This window comes from Sus scrofa, chromosome 1, assembly GCF_054392235.1.
Source record: "Sus scrofa isolate SSC_HxYL_T2T_F1_AM1 chromosome 1, Sscrofa_HxYL_maternal_Yorkshire_Landrace_v2.0, whole genome shotgun sequence".
Classification (NCBI taxonomy): Eukaryota; Metazoa; Chordata; class Mammalia; order Artiodactyla; family Suidae; genus Sus; species Sus scrofa.
This window is the reverse complement of record NC_139383.1, coordinates 281,300,964-281,319,511: the sequence shown is the minus strand read 5'-3', so window position 1 is coordinate 281,319,511 and position 18,548 is coordinate 281,300,964. Positions and strand designations below refer to the sequence as shown.

At 47.9% G+C, this 18,548-nt stretch overlaps 1 protein-coding gene across 29 annotated transcripts in view; it reads right to left on the bottom strand.

Annotated features, from left to right (window-relative positions):
• Positions 1 to 18,548, bottom strand: part of GARNL3 (GTPase activating Rap/RanGAP domain like 3) — a 147,651-nt gene that overhangs the window by 41,743 nt on the left and 87,360 nt on the right. For 28 of the 29 annotated variants that reach the window (XR_014826924.1, XR_014826925.1, XR_014826944.1 and 25 more), the window contains 6 exons: positions 15,970 to 16,034; positions 12,791 to 12,854; positions 10,932 to 10,958; positions 6,118 to 6,193; positions 5,368 to 5,466; positions 3,750 to 3,853 (listed from right to left, as the gene is read on the bottom strand). Coding sequence is in view for 18 of the 29 variants with exons in the window: in XM_084995476.1 (XP_084851602.1) it covers positions 3,750 to 3,853; positions 5,368 to 5,466; positions 6,118 to 6,193; positions 10,932 to 10,958; positions 12,791 to 12,854; positions 15,970 to 16,034 (435 nt within the window). In the remaining 11 variants the exon portion in view is untranslated. Of the gene's footprint in view, positions 1 to 3,749; positions 3,854 to 5,367; positions 5,467 to 5,666; positions 5,895 to 6,117; positions 6,194 to 10,931; positions 10,959 to 12,790; positions 12,855 to 15,969; positions 16,035 to 18,548 lie in introns of those variants that run through there. The other variant, XM_084995563.1, reaches the window with a different exon arrangement.

The window sequence follows — 18,548 nt, the reverse complement described above, 5'->3', positions numbered from 1 at the left end:
AGTAAGTGCCATGGAGGAAAGAGAGCCGCGTGGGGCCTGGGGGTGCTGGGGGCAAGTGGGTTGCTGCTTTAAATGCAGCCACGGGGTCAGTTTCACAGCTGACATCTGGGTGGATTTGAAGGTGGTGGGTGAGTCAGCCAGAGGACAGCGGGTAGAAGGAAGGTCCATACAGACTATGAGCTGGGACAGTATCTGGTGACTCTGGGGGACAGGAAGGGAAGTCAGTGCCACTGGAAGGGAGGAAATAGGAAGAGCAGTGGGGGATGAGACCAGAGAAGGAACAGAGGCCACGCTAAGGATCTGGCTTTGACTGTGAGTGAAGTGGGAGCCAGTGGAGGGTGTGGGAAGAGAAGCGACATGACTGCCCTTAAAGGATCATTCTGGCTGATGGATTGAGAAACAACAGCCCGTCAGGGCATCAGGGTAAAAGCAGGGAGGAAGAAAGGCAGCTACTGCAACGGTCCATAAGAGATGACAGTGACGCAGAGCAGCGTGGCACCAGGAGAAGATTTTAGGTGCCACCTGAAGGTCAAGCCAACAGGATTTCCTGACAAACTGAATACAGGATAAGACAGAGTGAGGAGTCGAATCACTCCAAGGTCATTTTGCCCAAACTGGGAGAATGGAATAGCTATCAGCAGAGATGAGAAAGACTGTGGGAGGAGCAGGTCTGGAGGAGAGTTCGCGTTGAGTTTTGGACATACTAGGTCGGAGGCGTCTAGCCCAGGAGAGCCGTCGGGAGGGCTGTGCGCATCCAGGGCTGGAGTTCTGCAGACTGGCCGGGGATGTAAGTTTGGGTGCCAGGGGCATATGAAAGCTATCCAGAGCCACAAGACTGGATGAGCTCAGCAAGGGATGGAAGAGTGTAGGAACAGAAGAGAAGGGGACCAAGAACTGAGCCCTGGGGCTGGCAGTGCCCAAGATCACAGAGCTTGCTCGAGGCAGGGCTGGGGTCTGGCCCCCAGCCGACTGATCACAGAGCCTGTGCCTCCTTCCGGTCCTGGCTGCTGCCCTCGGGCCCTGGAGCGCTGAGACTGGATGCTAGGGGTTTGGGTATCACAGGATATTGGGGAGAGGAGAGCCCCAGAGAACCAAATACCAGCACCCCCTGCCCTGCCCTTGCTGTGGTTTGGAGCAGTGAAGGGGTGGGGGGTGGAAGGAGTCACTGTAACATCAGAACCTACGTCTTCTTGTGCAAGTTTGCTTCTTTACATCAGGTTGGGAAGTGGCTCAGATTGCCCGCTAGTGTTCTAGATGTCAGGAGGTGCAAAAGCCACCAAGATTTTATGATCCGGGCTGGGCTCTGACTTCTTGACTGTGATCTTAAGCCCCCAAGAGACCAGGAGAGGTCTGGGAGGCTCAGAGCGTCCTTCTCTGCCCTCCTATGATCAGACACTGATAAGGTTCACTCGCATTGTGCATTTCTTTGTCTCTCTTACCGCTGCTTTATCTTCCTGGTAATAGAGACAAGGTATATTTTTGGGGGTGGGGTGGGGGCTGTGCCCACTGCATGGGGAAGTTCCCGGGCCAGGGATCCAACCTGCACCACAGCAGTGACCTGGGCCGCTGCAGTGACAATGTCAGATCATTAACCCACTGCACCACAAGGGAACTCAGGTAAGTTTCATAGTTTTGATTTTCTGCGTATCTACGGATGCTGGATAAGTGGAGGACCCAAGCATTACTCAGGGAGCCAGCCAAGAGGTTGAGAACCCCTGAGTCCACCTGGGAATAGCTCAGTGTCCCTGGTAAGTGCATTACCTCTTTTTTTTTTTTTTCCTATAAATTATTTTGGAGTTAGTTGACTTAACAAAGTTGTGTTAGTTTCAGGGTACAGCACAGTAAATACACATAGATATAGTCCTTCCTTTTTCAGATACATTTCCCATATAGCCCTGTGTCTAAACAATAGGTCCTTAGTCCTTACTCCTTAGTGCGTAATAATGTTTCCTAATTTATCCCTAATTTACCCCTCCCCCACCCCATGTTTCCCCCTTGGGAACCATAAACCTGGTTTCAAAATCTTGGAGTGTGTTACATCTTAACGCGCCAACAGTCCCCTCAGAAAGATAAGGTTAAAGACTTGCACTGGGCAAAGGTTGAGCTGTCACATTTGTTCCTCCTGTCTCTCTAGCTTATGCTTTTATCTGTCACAGAACATGGACCATTTCGGTGAGTGTTCAAGGCTGAAAAGGTTGGAGCTGGGAGAGCAGAAGGATGGTAAAACATTTCAAAGGAAGTGTTTCGCTATGTCTGAGATGAAAGAAGTCAACACAATTCATGATGACTGAGAAGGCCAGCTGGGGTCTTTCTTCTCAACGTGATCCCAAGATGCTAAGTGCTTTAGCTCCTAAGAGGGGGAGCCGCGGCCATGCGCGGGAAGATGCTTGGCAGAAGGTAACTCTTTGCCACTTAAGCAGGCTTCCGGGGCTGAAGCACTTCCTGCTCCCACCTGTCCTTTTCCAAGGAGCCGTCTAAAAGCAGAACAAGCTTCAGACCTCCCGAGGGTCTCCACTGCCTGTTAGACAAGCCACCAACTCCTTATTCCAGCGCCCAAACCATCAAACAGAACTAGCTCTTCCTGACCCGCCCACCCCCTGCCATGTCCCCCAAACCCCTCTATGTCTAATGACTGTAACTCCACATTGCAGCCCAGTGATCTGCTTTGTGACTTTCCTCCTTACTGAAGTCTTACTGAAATAAGGATTACAAGTGTTCAGAAAAAAAGCCCTTTTAGCCGATCACATACCCTCTCTGGGTTCATATTTCTTGAAAATCTTTGCTGAATGACTGTCCATTCATGTTTGTGATATTTATTTATACAGATGCCTTCAATGTGTTAAAAAAAGGGGTAAGAATATAATAAACAGTTAATGGAACCCCCCAAATCCTTCAAAAACCAGTAACATGTATCTTTGTTATATCGAAATTTCAACATTGGAAAGCTTTCTCCTGGAAAGGGCTAATCTCTGGGGTGGATGAGGAGGGTTCTCAGGTAGTTTTTTCCCCAGCAGGGCACAGGCCATGCGGGACCCTCAGTGTTAATTTAACCTCCTGTGTTGACCTGAAAAAACACCTGCCAACCATTACCGTGCTGTGTCTTGGATAATCTCATTCCAAGAAGACACAAGACCCATTGAGAAAAGTCACAGAGAAAAGGCCACATATATGCAGAACGGTCCCCCGGGAGTCTAGAAAACCACACTCACACACAGGCACACACGCCCACACATGTTTTCCCCCCTCCCCACATGCCTCTGATCCCTCTTTCCTCAGGGAGGGAGCATCAGGGAGGGTAGTTCTTCCCAAACCTTGTTTTTATTTATTTATTTATTTATTTGTCTTTTTTGCCTCTTCTAGGGCTGCTCCCTCGGCATATGGAGGTTCCCAGGCTAGGGGTCTAATTGGAGCTGCAGCCACCGGTCTACGCCAGAGCCACAGCAACACGGGATCCGAGCCATGTCTGCAACCTACACCACAGCTCACGGCAACGCCGGATCCTTAACCCACTGAGCAAGGCCAGGGATCGAACCTGCAACCTCATGGTTCCTAGTCAGATTCGTTAACCACTGTGCCACGACGGGAACTCCTTCCCAAGGCTTGTTGAAAGTGCAAACAGACTATAAACGACATTCCTGGACTGGTACCGGAAGTTTGGCTTGCATAGCAACACATCTACTCTCCAATCCTATGAAGTCTCAGCAATGCCTTCTCCACGCTGAGGTCAGATGGTCTGTGGTCCCACGTACCTGCTGTTTGTTCTCTTTGGAGTATGGCAACATGGTGGAAACATGAAACATGATCTCATGGCCTTGGTATATGGTATAAACGGAATGAATCCCCGTGGTGTCATCTGCAAAACACAACGTGCATTTAGTGGTCACAGAGAACTCCGAGGCCAGAGGGGGACAGAGTTTATTTGCAGACCAGAGGACTGCAGTTCCGTTAGTACACCCCAGAGATCGTACGACCACCCACCTGAGGGGAAGCAGTACTCTGGGTCCCTCTCCTACTGATGCAAGGCCTCGGCCCGCATGGGGGGGCCTCTCTGTCCTCCTTCCAGCTTGCTTGCTGCCTGATTCATGCCTTGCCTCCAAGCAGAGGAGGTCATGAGAAGTCTGGATCAAAAGGGGGAGGATGTTGGAGTTCCCACTGTGGCACAGTAGGTTAAGAATCTGACTGCATAGAGTTCCTGTAGTGGCGCAGCAGAAACGAATCTGACTAGGAACCATGAGGTTGCGGGTTCGATCCCTGGCCTCGCTCAGTGCATTAAGGATCTGGCATTGCCATAAGCTGTGGTGTGGGCCGGCAGCTATAGCTCTGATTAGACCTCTAGCCTGAGAACCTCCATATGCTGCGGGTGTGGCCATAGAAAAGACAAAAAGACCAAAAAAAAAAAAAAAAAAAAACCCCACAAAAAAAAACAAAAAAGAATCCGACTGCAGTGGTTCCGGTCTATGCAGGTTTGATCTTTAGCCCTGTTCAGAGGGTTAAAGGATTTGGCATTTGTTGCAGCTGTGGCTCAGATTCAATCCTTGGCCTCTTGGCCTGGGAACTTCCATAGGCCATGGGTACAGCCCTTAAAAAAAAGGGGGAGGGTGGGGGAGTATGTTAAAATTCCTTGCTTTCTAGTTACTGCTGGGGTCCAGGACAAGATGACATACAAATAGCTATCATTTCCATAAAACAAAGGGAACTATATCCCTGGCAGAACTGTAGTGATTGACAGCGTGGGCTTTGGAGGTAGACAGATGTGGATTCAAGTTCTCATTAGTCTGTTCCTTTTGACAAGTTACCTCGCCTTTCTTGGAGCCTCGGTTTCTTAATTTGACCACGGGGATAAAAACAGTATCTAACACCTAGGGAAGTCTGTCAGGTTACACTGGGAAAGGGCCATGAGGGTGGTGAACGTGAACTTGCAGGCACCCCAGGAGTCACCACGGGCACATGTAGTTCATTGGGGTGAAGCTGGGCCTGACAACAGGGACCAAATACTTCATCCCTGGACCTGCTAGCTAGTTACTCACACGGCAGCCCTCACAAATCACCTAACCTGGTATTCAGAACCTGTGAACTGACTCTAGTGTGGGCTGGTAGAGAGATGAGGCCCCCCCCGAGGGAAAGGTACCGCAACGGAAGCCCATCAAATTCAGGCCAAATGAGCCTCACATCACCTGCCTGGCTTAGCTCAAGAATCGGCTGCGAAGAGCAAACAGAATGACAGAAGGAAAAGCACAGGACACAACCAGGTGTGCTGCAGTTATAAGAGCACACACCTCATCCTGGGCATGGATTCGAATCCAGCTTAGGCTGGCTAAGGCGAGTCTTACACAAATCACAACAGAACAGGCCAAGAGGCAAGCTTACTTTTGGTGTCCAGACCGCCACGGTAGCCCGTCCAGCCCTTGAGCGTGATTGTGTCACCCAGGAGATTTAAAAATTTCTGAAAAGCGTCACTTCCGATTTCTGTAAGAAGAGGAAAAGGGTGAAGAAAGCGCACTGTTGAAAAGTCCCTGTTTTCTACCTATGCACTGAAATCACTTGGAAATTAACTAGGCACAGCAGTTAACAGAATGAGAAGTCTGTTCCCCTCTTCTCGGAGACCTTGCAGGAGGGCCAAGTTCCCAGATCCGAGAAAGGAAAATTACAGCATCAGACTAACCAACCTGAGCCCTGCCAGACGGGGATGACAAGGGTCTGGCATTGCAAGCTTCTGCTTCCATGAATAAGAAACAGGTCCTTAATATGAAAAGTGTTAATAACAGGAAACTAGGACCACTTTTTAATTCTCTCATTCGTAAAAATCACAGAGAAAAATCTTCTTCTGCTCCTGAGATTACATAGAGTCAAATTCTCCAAAGCCCATGGAATTTTCCAGGAAGACCGCACCCCTGGGGCCAGGGCTTGGCACAGATTCGGTGATCAATAAATATTTGTCAAATGAACGAAACTGGGCAACGTCATCTGCCCTTTGAAATTTACCCTCTTCAACGTCATTAAAACAATTGGCTGTTTCTTTGCATTAAAGACTCCAACTCAACAGGCAAGTTCAGGTTGGGTTGTCAAGACTGCAACAAGACAGGAGGGGGTTTCGGTTAGAGGAAAGGAGACACTCACCATTGCTGAACATGTCATCATCAGTGAGCTGCCCATCTTTGGCAAAAAGAACCCCAAACTTGAAATTCACAGAGCCCTTACAATAAGACAACAAAAGGTGTTGAATTTAATTTTATCATCGAAGCATGCATGGTTATTAGACGTGCTGTTTCTTATTTAGGAAAACTACAGTGAGCTGAATGGCTGGGGGGGGGTTACTTCCTCCCCTCCATCTCAATTTTGACCAATATTAACAACAATCATCCCTTTATTTTTATAGATTTTTATAGCTTACAGAGGAAACGCTGTGCTGTCCCGTGAGTTCATTTGAAATTTCATTACTCATGGGGTCTTCTGCATGATGCCAGGTCCATTCTGGGGCAAAAACAGTGCTCAAAGGAAATAGCCCACAGGACCTCACAGGGCTGGCATCATTTTTTTGATCAGCAGAGAGTCTGGAACTCAGCAAAGGAGCGCTCAGTGTAATTCAAAATGCAACCCAACGATCTTAGGCTAATATCGCGTGGATGCTTTTAGAAACAGATGGAAACTGTAGGCAATGAATTCAAATGCTCGTTTGCCCCAATTCCTAAAGCTACTTAGTCTCAAGAAGTCACAAAACAGATGTGGGGAGAAAAAGGCAATCAAGAAGTAGCTAGCAGAAATGTTCAACCTACTATCTTTGAGCACTGGATTAAAACTGGATCCTGTGGGAATGATAAATACCAAATGCAGGATAACAGCTTTTACAGGGAAGAGACAGGAAAGGGGTCAGGGAACTCGACTGTATTTTATATATATTTGTCTTTTGTCTTTTCTAGGGCTGTACCCTCGGCATATGGAGGTTCCCAGGCTAGGGGTCTAATTGGAGCTGTAGCCACCGGCCTACGCCAGGGCCACAGCAACGTGGGATCCGAGCCGAGTCTGTGACCTACATCACAGCTCACAGCAACGCCGGATCCTTAACCCACTGAGCAAGGCCAGGGATCAAACCCGCAACCTCATGGTTTCTAGTCAGATTCGTTAAACACTGAGCCACAGCGGGAACGCCCTAGTATATTTTCTCTTAAACTGGGTAACAGGTTTATAGGTCTTTATTTTATCATCTACACTTTTTTTTTCCGGTGTGCATGCAGTATTTAATAATAAAAAAAAGTCTGATGTTGAAAAGGCATCAACCTTTACAAGGCTATTTGATGGGGAAATTCTTGGTGGTCAGTTAAAGAGCAGACAAGGACCAACGTAATTGAAGCATTGCCACTGGGTCAGAGGCGGGGAGTCGAGGCAGACTGCCAGACTTTGGAACAGCTGGATCTGGGGGAGTTGAGACTCTGAAAATCCAAGGGTCTAAGGCTATACTTCTAAGTGTTTTTCAGCCCCCAATACACCCGAGGGACAGAGGCATAGCCATCAGTGATAGTAATTTTCTATCTAGCGGTTTTCTCTACAGACTGAGGAAAAGCGAGGCAGCTCCCAGGCTGGCCCCTCCACCCCCTGGGGCTCCTCCACAGCTCCTTCTGCAGAAGCTTCTGCCCATCGAACAGGTCTCAGCTCAAATGCCAATTTCCAGAGAGGCCTTCCCAGCTCTCCCAACACAGTCACCACCCTGCACTGTTATTCTCCGCCAAGTCGCCTTGTTTATTTTAATAGCACTATTCACACTTTCTAAGCTTTTTTTTGGTCTTTTTTTGGGGGCCGCACCTGCAGCCTATGGAGGTTCCCAGGCTAGGGGTCCAATCGGAGCCGTAGCTGCCAGCCTACGCCAGAGCCACAGCAATTCGGGATTCAAGCTGCATCTGCGACCTACACCACAGCTCACAGCAACGCCCAATCCTTCAGCCCCTGAGCGAGGCCAGGGATGGAACCCGTGTCCTCACGGATACTCGTTCTGTCACAGCTCAGCGGTTAACGAACTCTCTGAGCTTTTGATGGAGCTCGCATCCTTGTCTGTTTCCATCACTAGAACTTAAGTCTTGGGAAGGAGGGATGGCACACGTCTTACTTTCCATCAATGTCCAGGGCCCACTACAGTGCTGGAGGGGATTAATACACTTCATGGCATAAGTGTGGGAACAAAGGAGAAAAGAAAAACAAGTGGTCAGATACAACTTATTTTTCACAAGCTGCGTCCAAATGACCACCTCTCCCTCACAAACGCATTTTTGGTAAATTTCTTAGGGTTTTGTCAAGGACCTCGCTCCACTTGAGGGCTCTATACTTTGTAGCTTTCCTCTCTCTCTTTGGGGAATGATGACAGTGATCATATGTCAGAAAAGACTCGGACGCCTCTTCCATTCTCAGTGGTCCCTTAAGAAGCACCTACAGTAGTTCGGGGTCTGACAGGGGACCCTCTTAGAATCACAGTGCAGAGACTAAAGCCGCGGTTCTCAAACTCGACCAGCCATCAGCATCACAAGGAAGGCTTGTTAAAATAAAGACTGCTGGCCGCACTCCCAGGGTCGCCTATTCCACCGGTCTGGGGTCCACAGGTCCAAAAAACTGTATTTCTGATAAGTTCCCAGGTAACACTGGTGCTGCTGGCCCAGGGACCCAACTCCGAGAACCACTGAAGACAAACTTTGAGGAACCAAGCAGCAGACTGGCGGGATGCCCAGAGTCAGGTCCAGCTGAGCTGACAGCTAGGAAGCCAAGGGCAGAAGGACTGGGTCAATGTCCGGAGCAGTGAGCCATGAACAAACAGCCTGTTAGAACCAGAAGGGACCCTATGGTCCAGTGAGTCGGCACTTTGATTTCACAGACAGGACCACTGAAGCCCAGGGAAGAGGACACTCGCCCAAGGCTGGTTGGTGCTGGGAGGATGGCAGGACTGGAGCTGGGGTCCAGGTCTCCTGACTTTCCATCCAGTGTTCTTTCCAATACAGCGGCATCACCGTCTCAGGATGGTTTTGAGTTGAACAAAGCTGAGAGTTACAAGCCGCAGTGGGACCCACTGCTGCCCAATCACTGGCCAAAGCTTGAAAAAGCTTTTATGGGGCCGCTTTGCTGAAGATCTGCCCACTTCAGATGGATGCCCCAGAAAGACTGGGGCTGCACGGCTTTGTTACAAACCCAAAATTACTTATAGGGTCTCATTTAGGTAATTTTGCTTCTGGGGCTTCCCAAAATATGACAGTGACTAACAGAGTTTTCTCCTATCTCCAGAAATCAAGACGTCGCTGAATACAATGCATTATATGTTTTGGAGGAGATGGTTTTTCGGAGCGGCTATTTTAGAGGGGCTAAGCATTTGATCTGGGGCTACCTGACCATCACAGGTCGTATTTTAACAAAGTGTTGATCCTAAGGTCATCAGTACTTCACGAGGCTGCCACTTGCAGCCGGGGGACCTTGGGGGATGGATGGGAGGGAGTGCTCAAAGGCTACAGACCATACCTGGGCCCCTGGGGGAGGTGACAGGTGGAGAGAATCCATGGGAACTGGTTTTCTCAGGAATTCAGTCCTGATCAGACACTCACCATAGAGAGAAAGTCATACTGGTAATTCCCACTTGTATGGGACTTAAAAATTTTAAATTCTAAATTTTATGAGACAAAACTCAACATGATTATAAACCACAATATAGCCACATTCTTGGGGATCAACAGGATGCCAGGAATTATACTTCTTCGGAGGAAAGGGAATTATGAAGGGAAACTAAGGTCCCAAGGATTCCAGAAGAATTTGATGCCTACATCTAGTTACCGTACTCGAATAAGGACTGCTTTTGAATAGGCACCTACTTGCACGGTGCTTATAGATAAAACTAACTAAGTGAAGATGTACGTTTAGGAAGATAAACAAGGCCATGTGAAAGAGCCATGGATGAGAGGCAGGGGCTGCAATTTTAGACAGGGGACCAGGGAAAGCCTCTCTGAGCACAGGTGCTACTCAAGCAAGTGTGTGGCCCATGAGACAGCTGGGGAGGGGCAGCCCTGCGGTGGGAACAGCAGCTCCTGAGCAGGTGGAAGGAGAAGGAAGTCCCTGTGGTTCATGCGGGGCAGAGGATGGAGAGGTGGCATCCTCGCCGAGGGTCCTGGGCTTCACCAAGTGGGAAGCCACCAAGTTCCGAGCCCAGGGAGGACCTAGTTTAGCAGGTTTGGATCTTCTCTGAAAACCAGAAGAAAGGGCAAGAGAGGAAGCAGGGAGACGAGCTGCAGACTTTGCAGAGTCCAGGCAGGAGATGGCTGGTGTTGAGGGTTTTGAGCAGTTGGGAAGGACGACAGTGATCACAAGCATTGAGGAGCGTTTGAATTAGGGGTAAGTCTTAAATGGACTGTGGCTGATGGGTTCGAGGTTGGGTGTGTGTGGGGGGGAGAGGTGTGGAGGATGTTCCCAAGCTTGGACGGGAGGCACAATGTTCGTACATTCTCCTTTATCTGTTCAGCTGTCCATGATAATATTTTGGATATTTCTCTATGTTAGTTAAGGACTTCGAAAGCTCTGTATGTTTTTTAAAAAAATGGGACAACAGAAAATGGGAACATGCAAATACTTTGTATTCTGTAAGGTTAGTGTGCTGATAAATAATACAGTTGCCTATCTTTACTTGAATGAAAACCTCATTCTTTGCCCTGATCAGGAGGGTCACATTTGAATATTTCTAAGCAGATGTAAGCAGCGTGGTTGTCTTTATACCTTTACGGCTAACGGCATAGAAGATTCTGAAATACACCCGAGAAAATACATCAGGGAAGTCGTTCAGTGAGGAGAGATTTGCTGTGCAAAACTACAGAGCTGTGCCTGGAAAAAAAAGGCTGTGTTCCTGGTGAAGCAGGAGCTCATTTACAAACACGCGAGCAGCACAGCAGGATCGGGCATCTCGCGAGACTACTTACCTCTTGTTCTTCAAGGACGAGCAAATCCTGTCAAATGAAGTTCAAAAAGTTACATCCATGCTGAATGGTGATCATTTTATGTTGACTTTCTGTGAAAGCCAAGCTCCAGCCTACTGACCTTGACACCACTTTTCTCTGCCTCAGAGTGCTTAAAACATTCAAATTTAGCTCTACAGATTTTTATAAAATACCTAGTTATATTACACCACGACTACAGGGAAGCAAAGATGATGCGTGGCACCAGGAAGACACACAGATACCTAGGTTTCTCTATCCACTCGAAGCTAGCTCATCACACGCTGTTTCTGGATTTTGCCTGAAAAAAATGTTCCTACACTACAGCAGCCAGAAACAGACAAATAACATTTAAAAAGAGCATCAGCCACCTTCCTACTTGGCGGAAATCTGCCTTCTCTAGAATGTAATAGGCTTATTTTCTGTTTCCTTTTAGGATCCAGTGACTCGTAAGAACTCTTTTCCTTATACTGGAAGCCTGTTTTGAGGGAAATCTACAGACAGCTGATGACAGCAGTGGAACTACTGCTTGTAAGCTGCATGCGTGCGTGCAGGCGGGTGCACACACACTCTTGCACGCTCATGCACACACAGAGGATACAGGGAAAGCTCATTAACAAGTTCCTTGTTAAGGGAAAGAAAGTCAAAACACAAAAGTAGAGAGAGTGTGAGAGTGTCTTTTGCTTGGGGAAAAACAGGCATAAAGTTATGATATAAATAGGCAGAAGGCTTCTCGTTTTCTTGTCCTCTCATTTTGTGGGAGAGAGACGGCAGGTAAGGATGACTGAGCAGGGGTGAACTCTGGGCGGAGGAAGTCTGCTCAGCAGCAAGATGCGGAAGGAAGGAGCAGAGAGGCTCCATGGGTTTGGGGACGCAGTGTCTGGGGGTCACATCCAGGCTCCGAGGAGGAAAGGGTTGAGAGTTACAACCTAAGCAGATGAAGCACTAGAAGAGCACACTGGTACTGGCATAGTTATAATTCTAATTTGTCTTTAAGTTTGCCACAAGGAATTACATTTAGGCACAGAATGGCTTAAAGTTGCTTAAAGTTTAACCTGACACATCCATTTCTGCCTCAGTTCCTTCTGGGGTTGAGCCGAGGTACAAATACTATTTTAAAAATTAAAATGAAAGATACGGGAATTCGCAGTTCTCTGTATTTGGGGTAAGCTGAGTCGAGAGCCGATAACTTCACTGTAGCAGCTAAGCAGATGGTGAAGGTATGCGCACGACGATAGCTCAGGCTTCCTTCCTTTGCACACTGCCTGAGTTATTCCCCTAAAGAGCAGGTTTAAGATGACACTCCTCCACTGAGAGGTGCTTCTGGCTCCCTGCTGCATCCCGGATAGAATCCCACCTGCCTCCCCAGCCTCTTCCCGAGTCACCCTGCCCTGGTGAACCAAATCCTCGAGGCTCCGGTCTGACACATTAACTGTCACACCATTAGTGGCTGCTGCGTTTATACGTTTCGAGGGGAGAATTTCAAAGCGAAATTGATTGCAACTGCAAAGCAAAAGTGTGGTTGATGTTCTTCTGATGGGCCATCACCTAGATTATGACTCTGAACCTTTTTTCTCCCAAGGCAGATTGTTTTCCCTTAACAGTAAGTCCTAAGAAACCAGGATGGCTTTCTGGACACCTCCTATCTTTTGAATTTCTGAAAACAACAGACTCTCTTAGACTGACAGTTTCAGAATCTCCACTGGGAAGTTCTCCATGATAATGGATTCAAAACTCCACCCGTGGTCCTGGTGGGTATCCTAGGCTAAGACTCACCGATGATCTGCCAATTCTAACGCTGTGGCCAAATTTATGCAATTACGAAGCACAAAATTCTCTGTTACCTTTTGTATCTCGGGATGAAAAATTTCCCTGGGGCCTTTCTCGAATTTGTCCAGATTCATGGCACTGAAACAGAATGGACAGAGTGAGCCACAGTGTGGCACAACCTTAAATAACGTGCAGCCAGTCTCACGTCTTCAGAAAAGCTGAGAACCATTTCCCAGAAAATAAATTGCAGGTGGCCTCCCTGGAGGGCCGCAGGAGGTACCAACCAACAGAGGAGTGATCAGTGAAGGAACACAGCACGCTGGCTGTGCCCGGAGCCGTCCCGGAAGAAGGGAGGAATGAGAGCATCTGTTTCAGGCAACCTTGACTGGTCTCCATGACGCTTACTTTATTTACTAGAAAAAGTGATTCATTGACATTTGCATAGCAATTAATGATAAAATGAAACGTCATTAAGACGACCTGACATGTCTTTCTTCCTTTGACAATTCCTCGGGCACTTAGGGCCAAAGGCTGTTTCTTAACAGCATGCTCTTTTATGTTGGGCTCTGGTCAAGCAATGTGAATTTCCAAGATCCTCCGCTCTTTAAGAGATAAAACAAGGAAGCTGGACTGGATGATCGCTAAGGCCCCTTTCAGCAAGAATCCTCATATCGATAAAGGAAAGGTAACAATAATAGCTAATGTTGACAGAGTATTTACCAGGTGCCAGGCACGCTGCTAAATGCTTTCCATGGATTAGCTCATTTAGTCTCCATGAGGCAAGCACTATTTCATCCCTAATTCAAGAATGAGGAAATTGAGGCTCAGAAGTTAAAAAGCAAGTCCAAGATAACAAAGCTGTTAAGTAGTAGAGCCAAGATTTTTTTTTTTTTTTTTGTCTTTTTGTATTTTCTAGAGCCTCACTTGCGGCATATGGAGGTTCGCAGGCTAGGGGTCTAATTGGAGCTGTAGCTGCTGGCCTACGCCACAGCAATGCCAGGGAGCTATAACTGCTGGCCTATGCCACAGCCACAGCAACGCCAGATCCGAGCCGCGTCTGCGACCTACACCACAGCTCACAGCAACGCTGGATCCTTAAACCACTGAGCAAGGCCAGGGATCGAACCTGCCACCTCATGGTTCCCAGTCGGATTCATTAATCCCCGAGCCACGATGGGAACTCCAGTAGGGCAGAGATTTGAACTCAGGCTTATCTAACTCTGTAGTATATTTTAATTTTTAATTTTTCAAGATCATGATTATAACAGAGATAAAATCTTTTCTTCTATTGGCAGCAACTGTAGAGGTTTTAATCTTCTGCATCTTTAAAAACACTTTCTTTTCTCTCTCTCTCTCATTTTTTTTTTTTTTTTTTTTTTTTTTTTTTTGGCTGCACCTACAGCACGTGGAAGTTCCCAGGCCAAGGATCAAACTTGCGACACAACAGTGACTAAAACCACTGCAGTGACCACACTGGATCCTTAACCCACGGCACCACAAGAGAGAGCCTTAAAAATACTTTCTTGCTGCAGTTGCTCTGGCTACAAGTGCTGGGCTGAAAAGTGACTCAGATAGCCAAATAAAATTACAACTCAATGAAAGCCCTAGTCTTCAAATATACAGAAGAAAGGAGCTAGAGAAACTTTTTTTAGAAGAAGAGAAAAAAGGATTCACAGACATGTCAGCCAATATAATTCAAAATATGACACTCAAAGCAAGTGAAGCTTCAGAAGCAGCAAGCTACTTCTATGCTTAACTAAAACGTTAACCTCTGCATTGATGCTCTCTTAGCTCGGGCTTCAGACTTCCCAGGAGAAAAATCGGACGCCTCTAGCAGAGAGGAGAAAGTCTGCAATTTGGAGACCAAGTCAAGCTTGAAAATGAGATAGAAAATTCTTTTTTATTTGGTCTTTTTAGGGCCGCACCCACGGCATATGGAGGTTCCCAGGCTAGAGGTTGAATCAGAGCTGTAACTGCTGACCTACGCCACAGCCACAGCAATGCAGGATCCAAGCTGGGTCTGTGACCTACACCACAATTCGCGGCAACACCAGACCCTTAACCCGCTGACCGAGGCCAGGGATTGAACCTGTGTCCTCATGGAGTCTAGTCAGATGTGTTTCCTCTGAGCCCCGACAGGAACTCCTAAAATTCTTTACTTATTAATCCCAAGCCCCTTTCATCAGGCAGCTGCAATCCCTAACTGACAGCCAAGTTTGTCACTCTCTAAGATTCACTCTGGCAAGTCGCAGGTGGGAACATGGAAAACACCATCTCCTACCACCACCTAGTTGCAGACGAGACCAGAAGGAATCACCAGGGCACTGGGATGAGCTTTCAGACTCACACAGGATGGCATTAGCGGTTAACAGCCCAAGCTTGGGACTCGCACAACCTGGACCTCAGTTTAAATCCCAGCTCTGTGGGTTTACCAGCTGTGAGGTCTCTGTCAAATCCCTTCCCTTCTCAGAGGCTCTGATTCCTCCTATGCGGAGTGGCAATAACAACAGATCTACTTTACGGAGCTGGTTTAAAGATTTCCCAAGAGAATGCCTGTCACGCATTTAGCATAGCACCTACAAACAGAAGCTACTGCTACTATGATGTAACATTGTAGCTGGCGACAAAGCAACAGGCCCATCCAGCCCCTGGCATTCTCAAGGGGAGGCTGCCCCGCTATGTGAGACAGAGATGAGGGGGCTGCGGAAAGATGGGGGGACCTTAAGAGGCAGCTGAGGGCCGAGCAGCTAGCTTTTCCTTCCCGTCATTTAACTTTCTGCGTGCTGAAGAATAAGCACATTTTTCTCTGAGAAGCATGTGCTGACATTTGAGTTTCTATTTCCAACCAGAAAAACGAAAGGAAAACTATTTCTTGATTTTCTTTGCAAAATCAAAGTATCTGCACACGTGCAGGGAAAAAGAAGCAGGCAACACACGCAGGATGGAGCTGCTTAAGAGCAAAGCTCGGCATCCGCCGGAGCGGCACTGGGGCCTCAGTTCTACGGCACAAGCTGCGTGACCTTGGCTTTCTCCTCCGAGTCTCCATTTCCTCACCTATAAGATGGGAGCGCTAACCGTACCTGCCTCGCGGGGTTGCTGCGAGGATTAAATGAGGTCATGCATGTCAAGCACCACAGCAAGACGTCTAGCATTTAGCCAAGGCCCAAGGAAATCAGAAAGCCCGCACCAGAAAGATGCCCGCAAGAAATCCATTTGTGGGTGCCTGGTGTTGGGTGTCTGTTCATTAACTCACCTTAAGATGGACTTCACCGAGAGAGTTTTCGTGGGGCTGTAGGGAAGGCATATTTTCTGGGTACCCTGGAAAGTCAAAACAGCAAAAGAGTGAGAAATTTGGCAATTTCTATCTCTGAAAGAGTCTTCCCGGGTTATTTAAAAGAAACTCATGTCCAGTCTTTCCCGTTTTTCTTCAGGGGCACATGTATGAATAAAAGCATTCTACGCTGGAAAAACTCAGACTTGACGGCATCCTCCACCATCCCCCCACCCTGCATCTGTGGCATTTACAGCTTTACCCTTCGACGTGTGGATGCCAGGTCCCCTGCGTCTCGGCTGTTGTGATGAGCAGAGGAGCCACATGAACCCGATGGGGAGGGGGTCTGGTCTCTGAGCCAATAACTGGATCAGCCTCAAAGATCATAAGAAGAGGAGTTCCCGTCGTGGCGCAGTGGTTAACAAATCTGACTAGGAACCATGAGGTTTCAGGTTCGATCCCTGGCCTTGCTCAGTGGGTTAAGGATCCGGCATTGCTGTGAGCTGTGGGTCACAGACGTGGCTCGGATCCTGTGTTGCCGTGGCTGTGCTGTAGGCCAGCGGCTACAGCTCCGATTCGACCCCTAACCTGGGAACCTCCATGTGCCGTGGGGGCAGCTCTTAGAAAAGACAAAAAAAAAAAAAAAAAAAAAGGTCATAAGAAGAAAACAGTCTCCACAAGTTCAGTGGGACCCAAAAGGGTTATATCTCCAGGTGGAAGACGTTTTAACCAAAAGTCACCTTGATCTTTCAGAGTTTTCATGATGTGTACTTTTATATTTACCTGTGCTCACTTATATAAAGTCTGTTTCTTCCTCTCTGAATGAGCACCCGCTGTGACTAGCTCATAGGAAGTTCTCAGTCAATACTGGCTGAGTGAAAGGGAATGAATGACGGGTTGCCTGAATGGTTCAGTCCCTGATCCAAAGCACCCAGGACAGACGAGTGCTGGTCCAGAAAAGAGCTGATACAGGAATACCTGTCGTGGCGCAGTAGAAACGAATCTGACTGGGAACCATGAGGTTGCGGGTTCCATCCCTGGCCTTGCTCAGTGGGCTGAGGATCTGGCGTTGCCATGAGCTGCGGCATAGGTTGCAGACACGGCTTGGATCCAGCGTTGCTGTTGCTGTGGCTGTGGCTGTGGCATAGGCTGGTGGCTGTAGCTCCAATTTGACCCCTAGCCTGGGAACTTCCATATGCCGTGGGTGTAGCCATCCCCCCCCCCCCCAAAAAAAAACCCACCAAAACAAAAAATAAACTTCCTTTCTAACTTTGACTAGTAATAAAATTGGCAGCACAAGCAGCTAGAGAAGGGTAAGGACATTCCTTGCAGGAAATGGGCAAAGAGGCAAAGAAATAAATACAAGTTCCTGTTTTGAGGACACGTCTGCAAATCCAGCTGATGAGCCCTGAGTGATGGCACAGGAGTGGAGCCCCTCAACCTCTTCAAGCCCAGGATCTCCTCTGGTAAAACTCTGGAGAACCTGGTATTCTCACCTCCCACTCCAGGCTGGGGACGAGGATGCCTTTCCAGCTAAGGGTCACTAAGCCGAACTCTTCCCGCTAAGTTGCACTACGTGGAGCCCTTATGGATTCTCTACCAGCCAAGGAGATTAGGTGGAGGGTTTTGTCTTGTTTGTAGTTTGCATTACAGATGTTAAAAAAACTTTTCCAATTACAGCCAAATATTATGATAGGAACATGCATTTTCACATAACCCACCCACTGAAACCTGAGTTACTCCTGTGGCCTTGCTTTTTCACCGGCCGCAGCTTACCTCCCACAGGGTCCCCTGTGTGGGATGTCAGCCCATCTAGAAGAAAGGTCTTGAATCCGACCTTCTTGCTCAACGTCAACCTTGTCTACCTTTTCCTCTCACCAAACACACCAAAGGCAGTTTTCAAGAGAAGCCCAGGGCAGCTTGAGGGGGAACGTATGGAATGGGAGAGGGATCCATCCCGGCCTGGGTGCTGCCGACACAGATGTGAAACCCAGAGCTTGTGCGATTGTGGATTTTTTTTTTCTTTTTTCTTTCTTTCTTTCTTTCTTTTTTATCATAGAGGGGTAAAGCTCTTCCAGCCCATCCTCTTTCTACTGTGGCTTTCCAGAGTCACTATCCAAGAAAAACGTCTCCCAGTTCTATGTTTTCAGTGGACTCAACGAATGCACAGGCAGAGTCAGGGACATGTGCATAGACAGCAACGCTAAGTGAGCAGAGCAGGATGCAGAAGAGCACAGCACTGTTACCCCACTCACGCAGCAGGTGTGTGCGTGTGCTTACAGACAGAGGTCTAGAAGGATGCTGCAGTGATTATCTCTGAGGAGTTGGATTTTGAGCCTCATCTTTTTTACTTACTGTATTTTCTGGATGGAATTTTTACCAGCATGAATCACTTATTTATTTTTACTTTATTTTTGTCTATGCACCCGCGGCATATGGAGGTTCCCAGGCTAGGGGTCCAATTGGAGCTGTAGCTGCCGGCCATAGCCACAGCCACAGCAACACACGATCCAAGCTGCATCTGCAACCTACACCACAGCTCATAGCAACACCGGATCCTT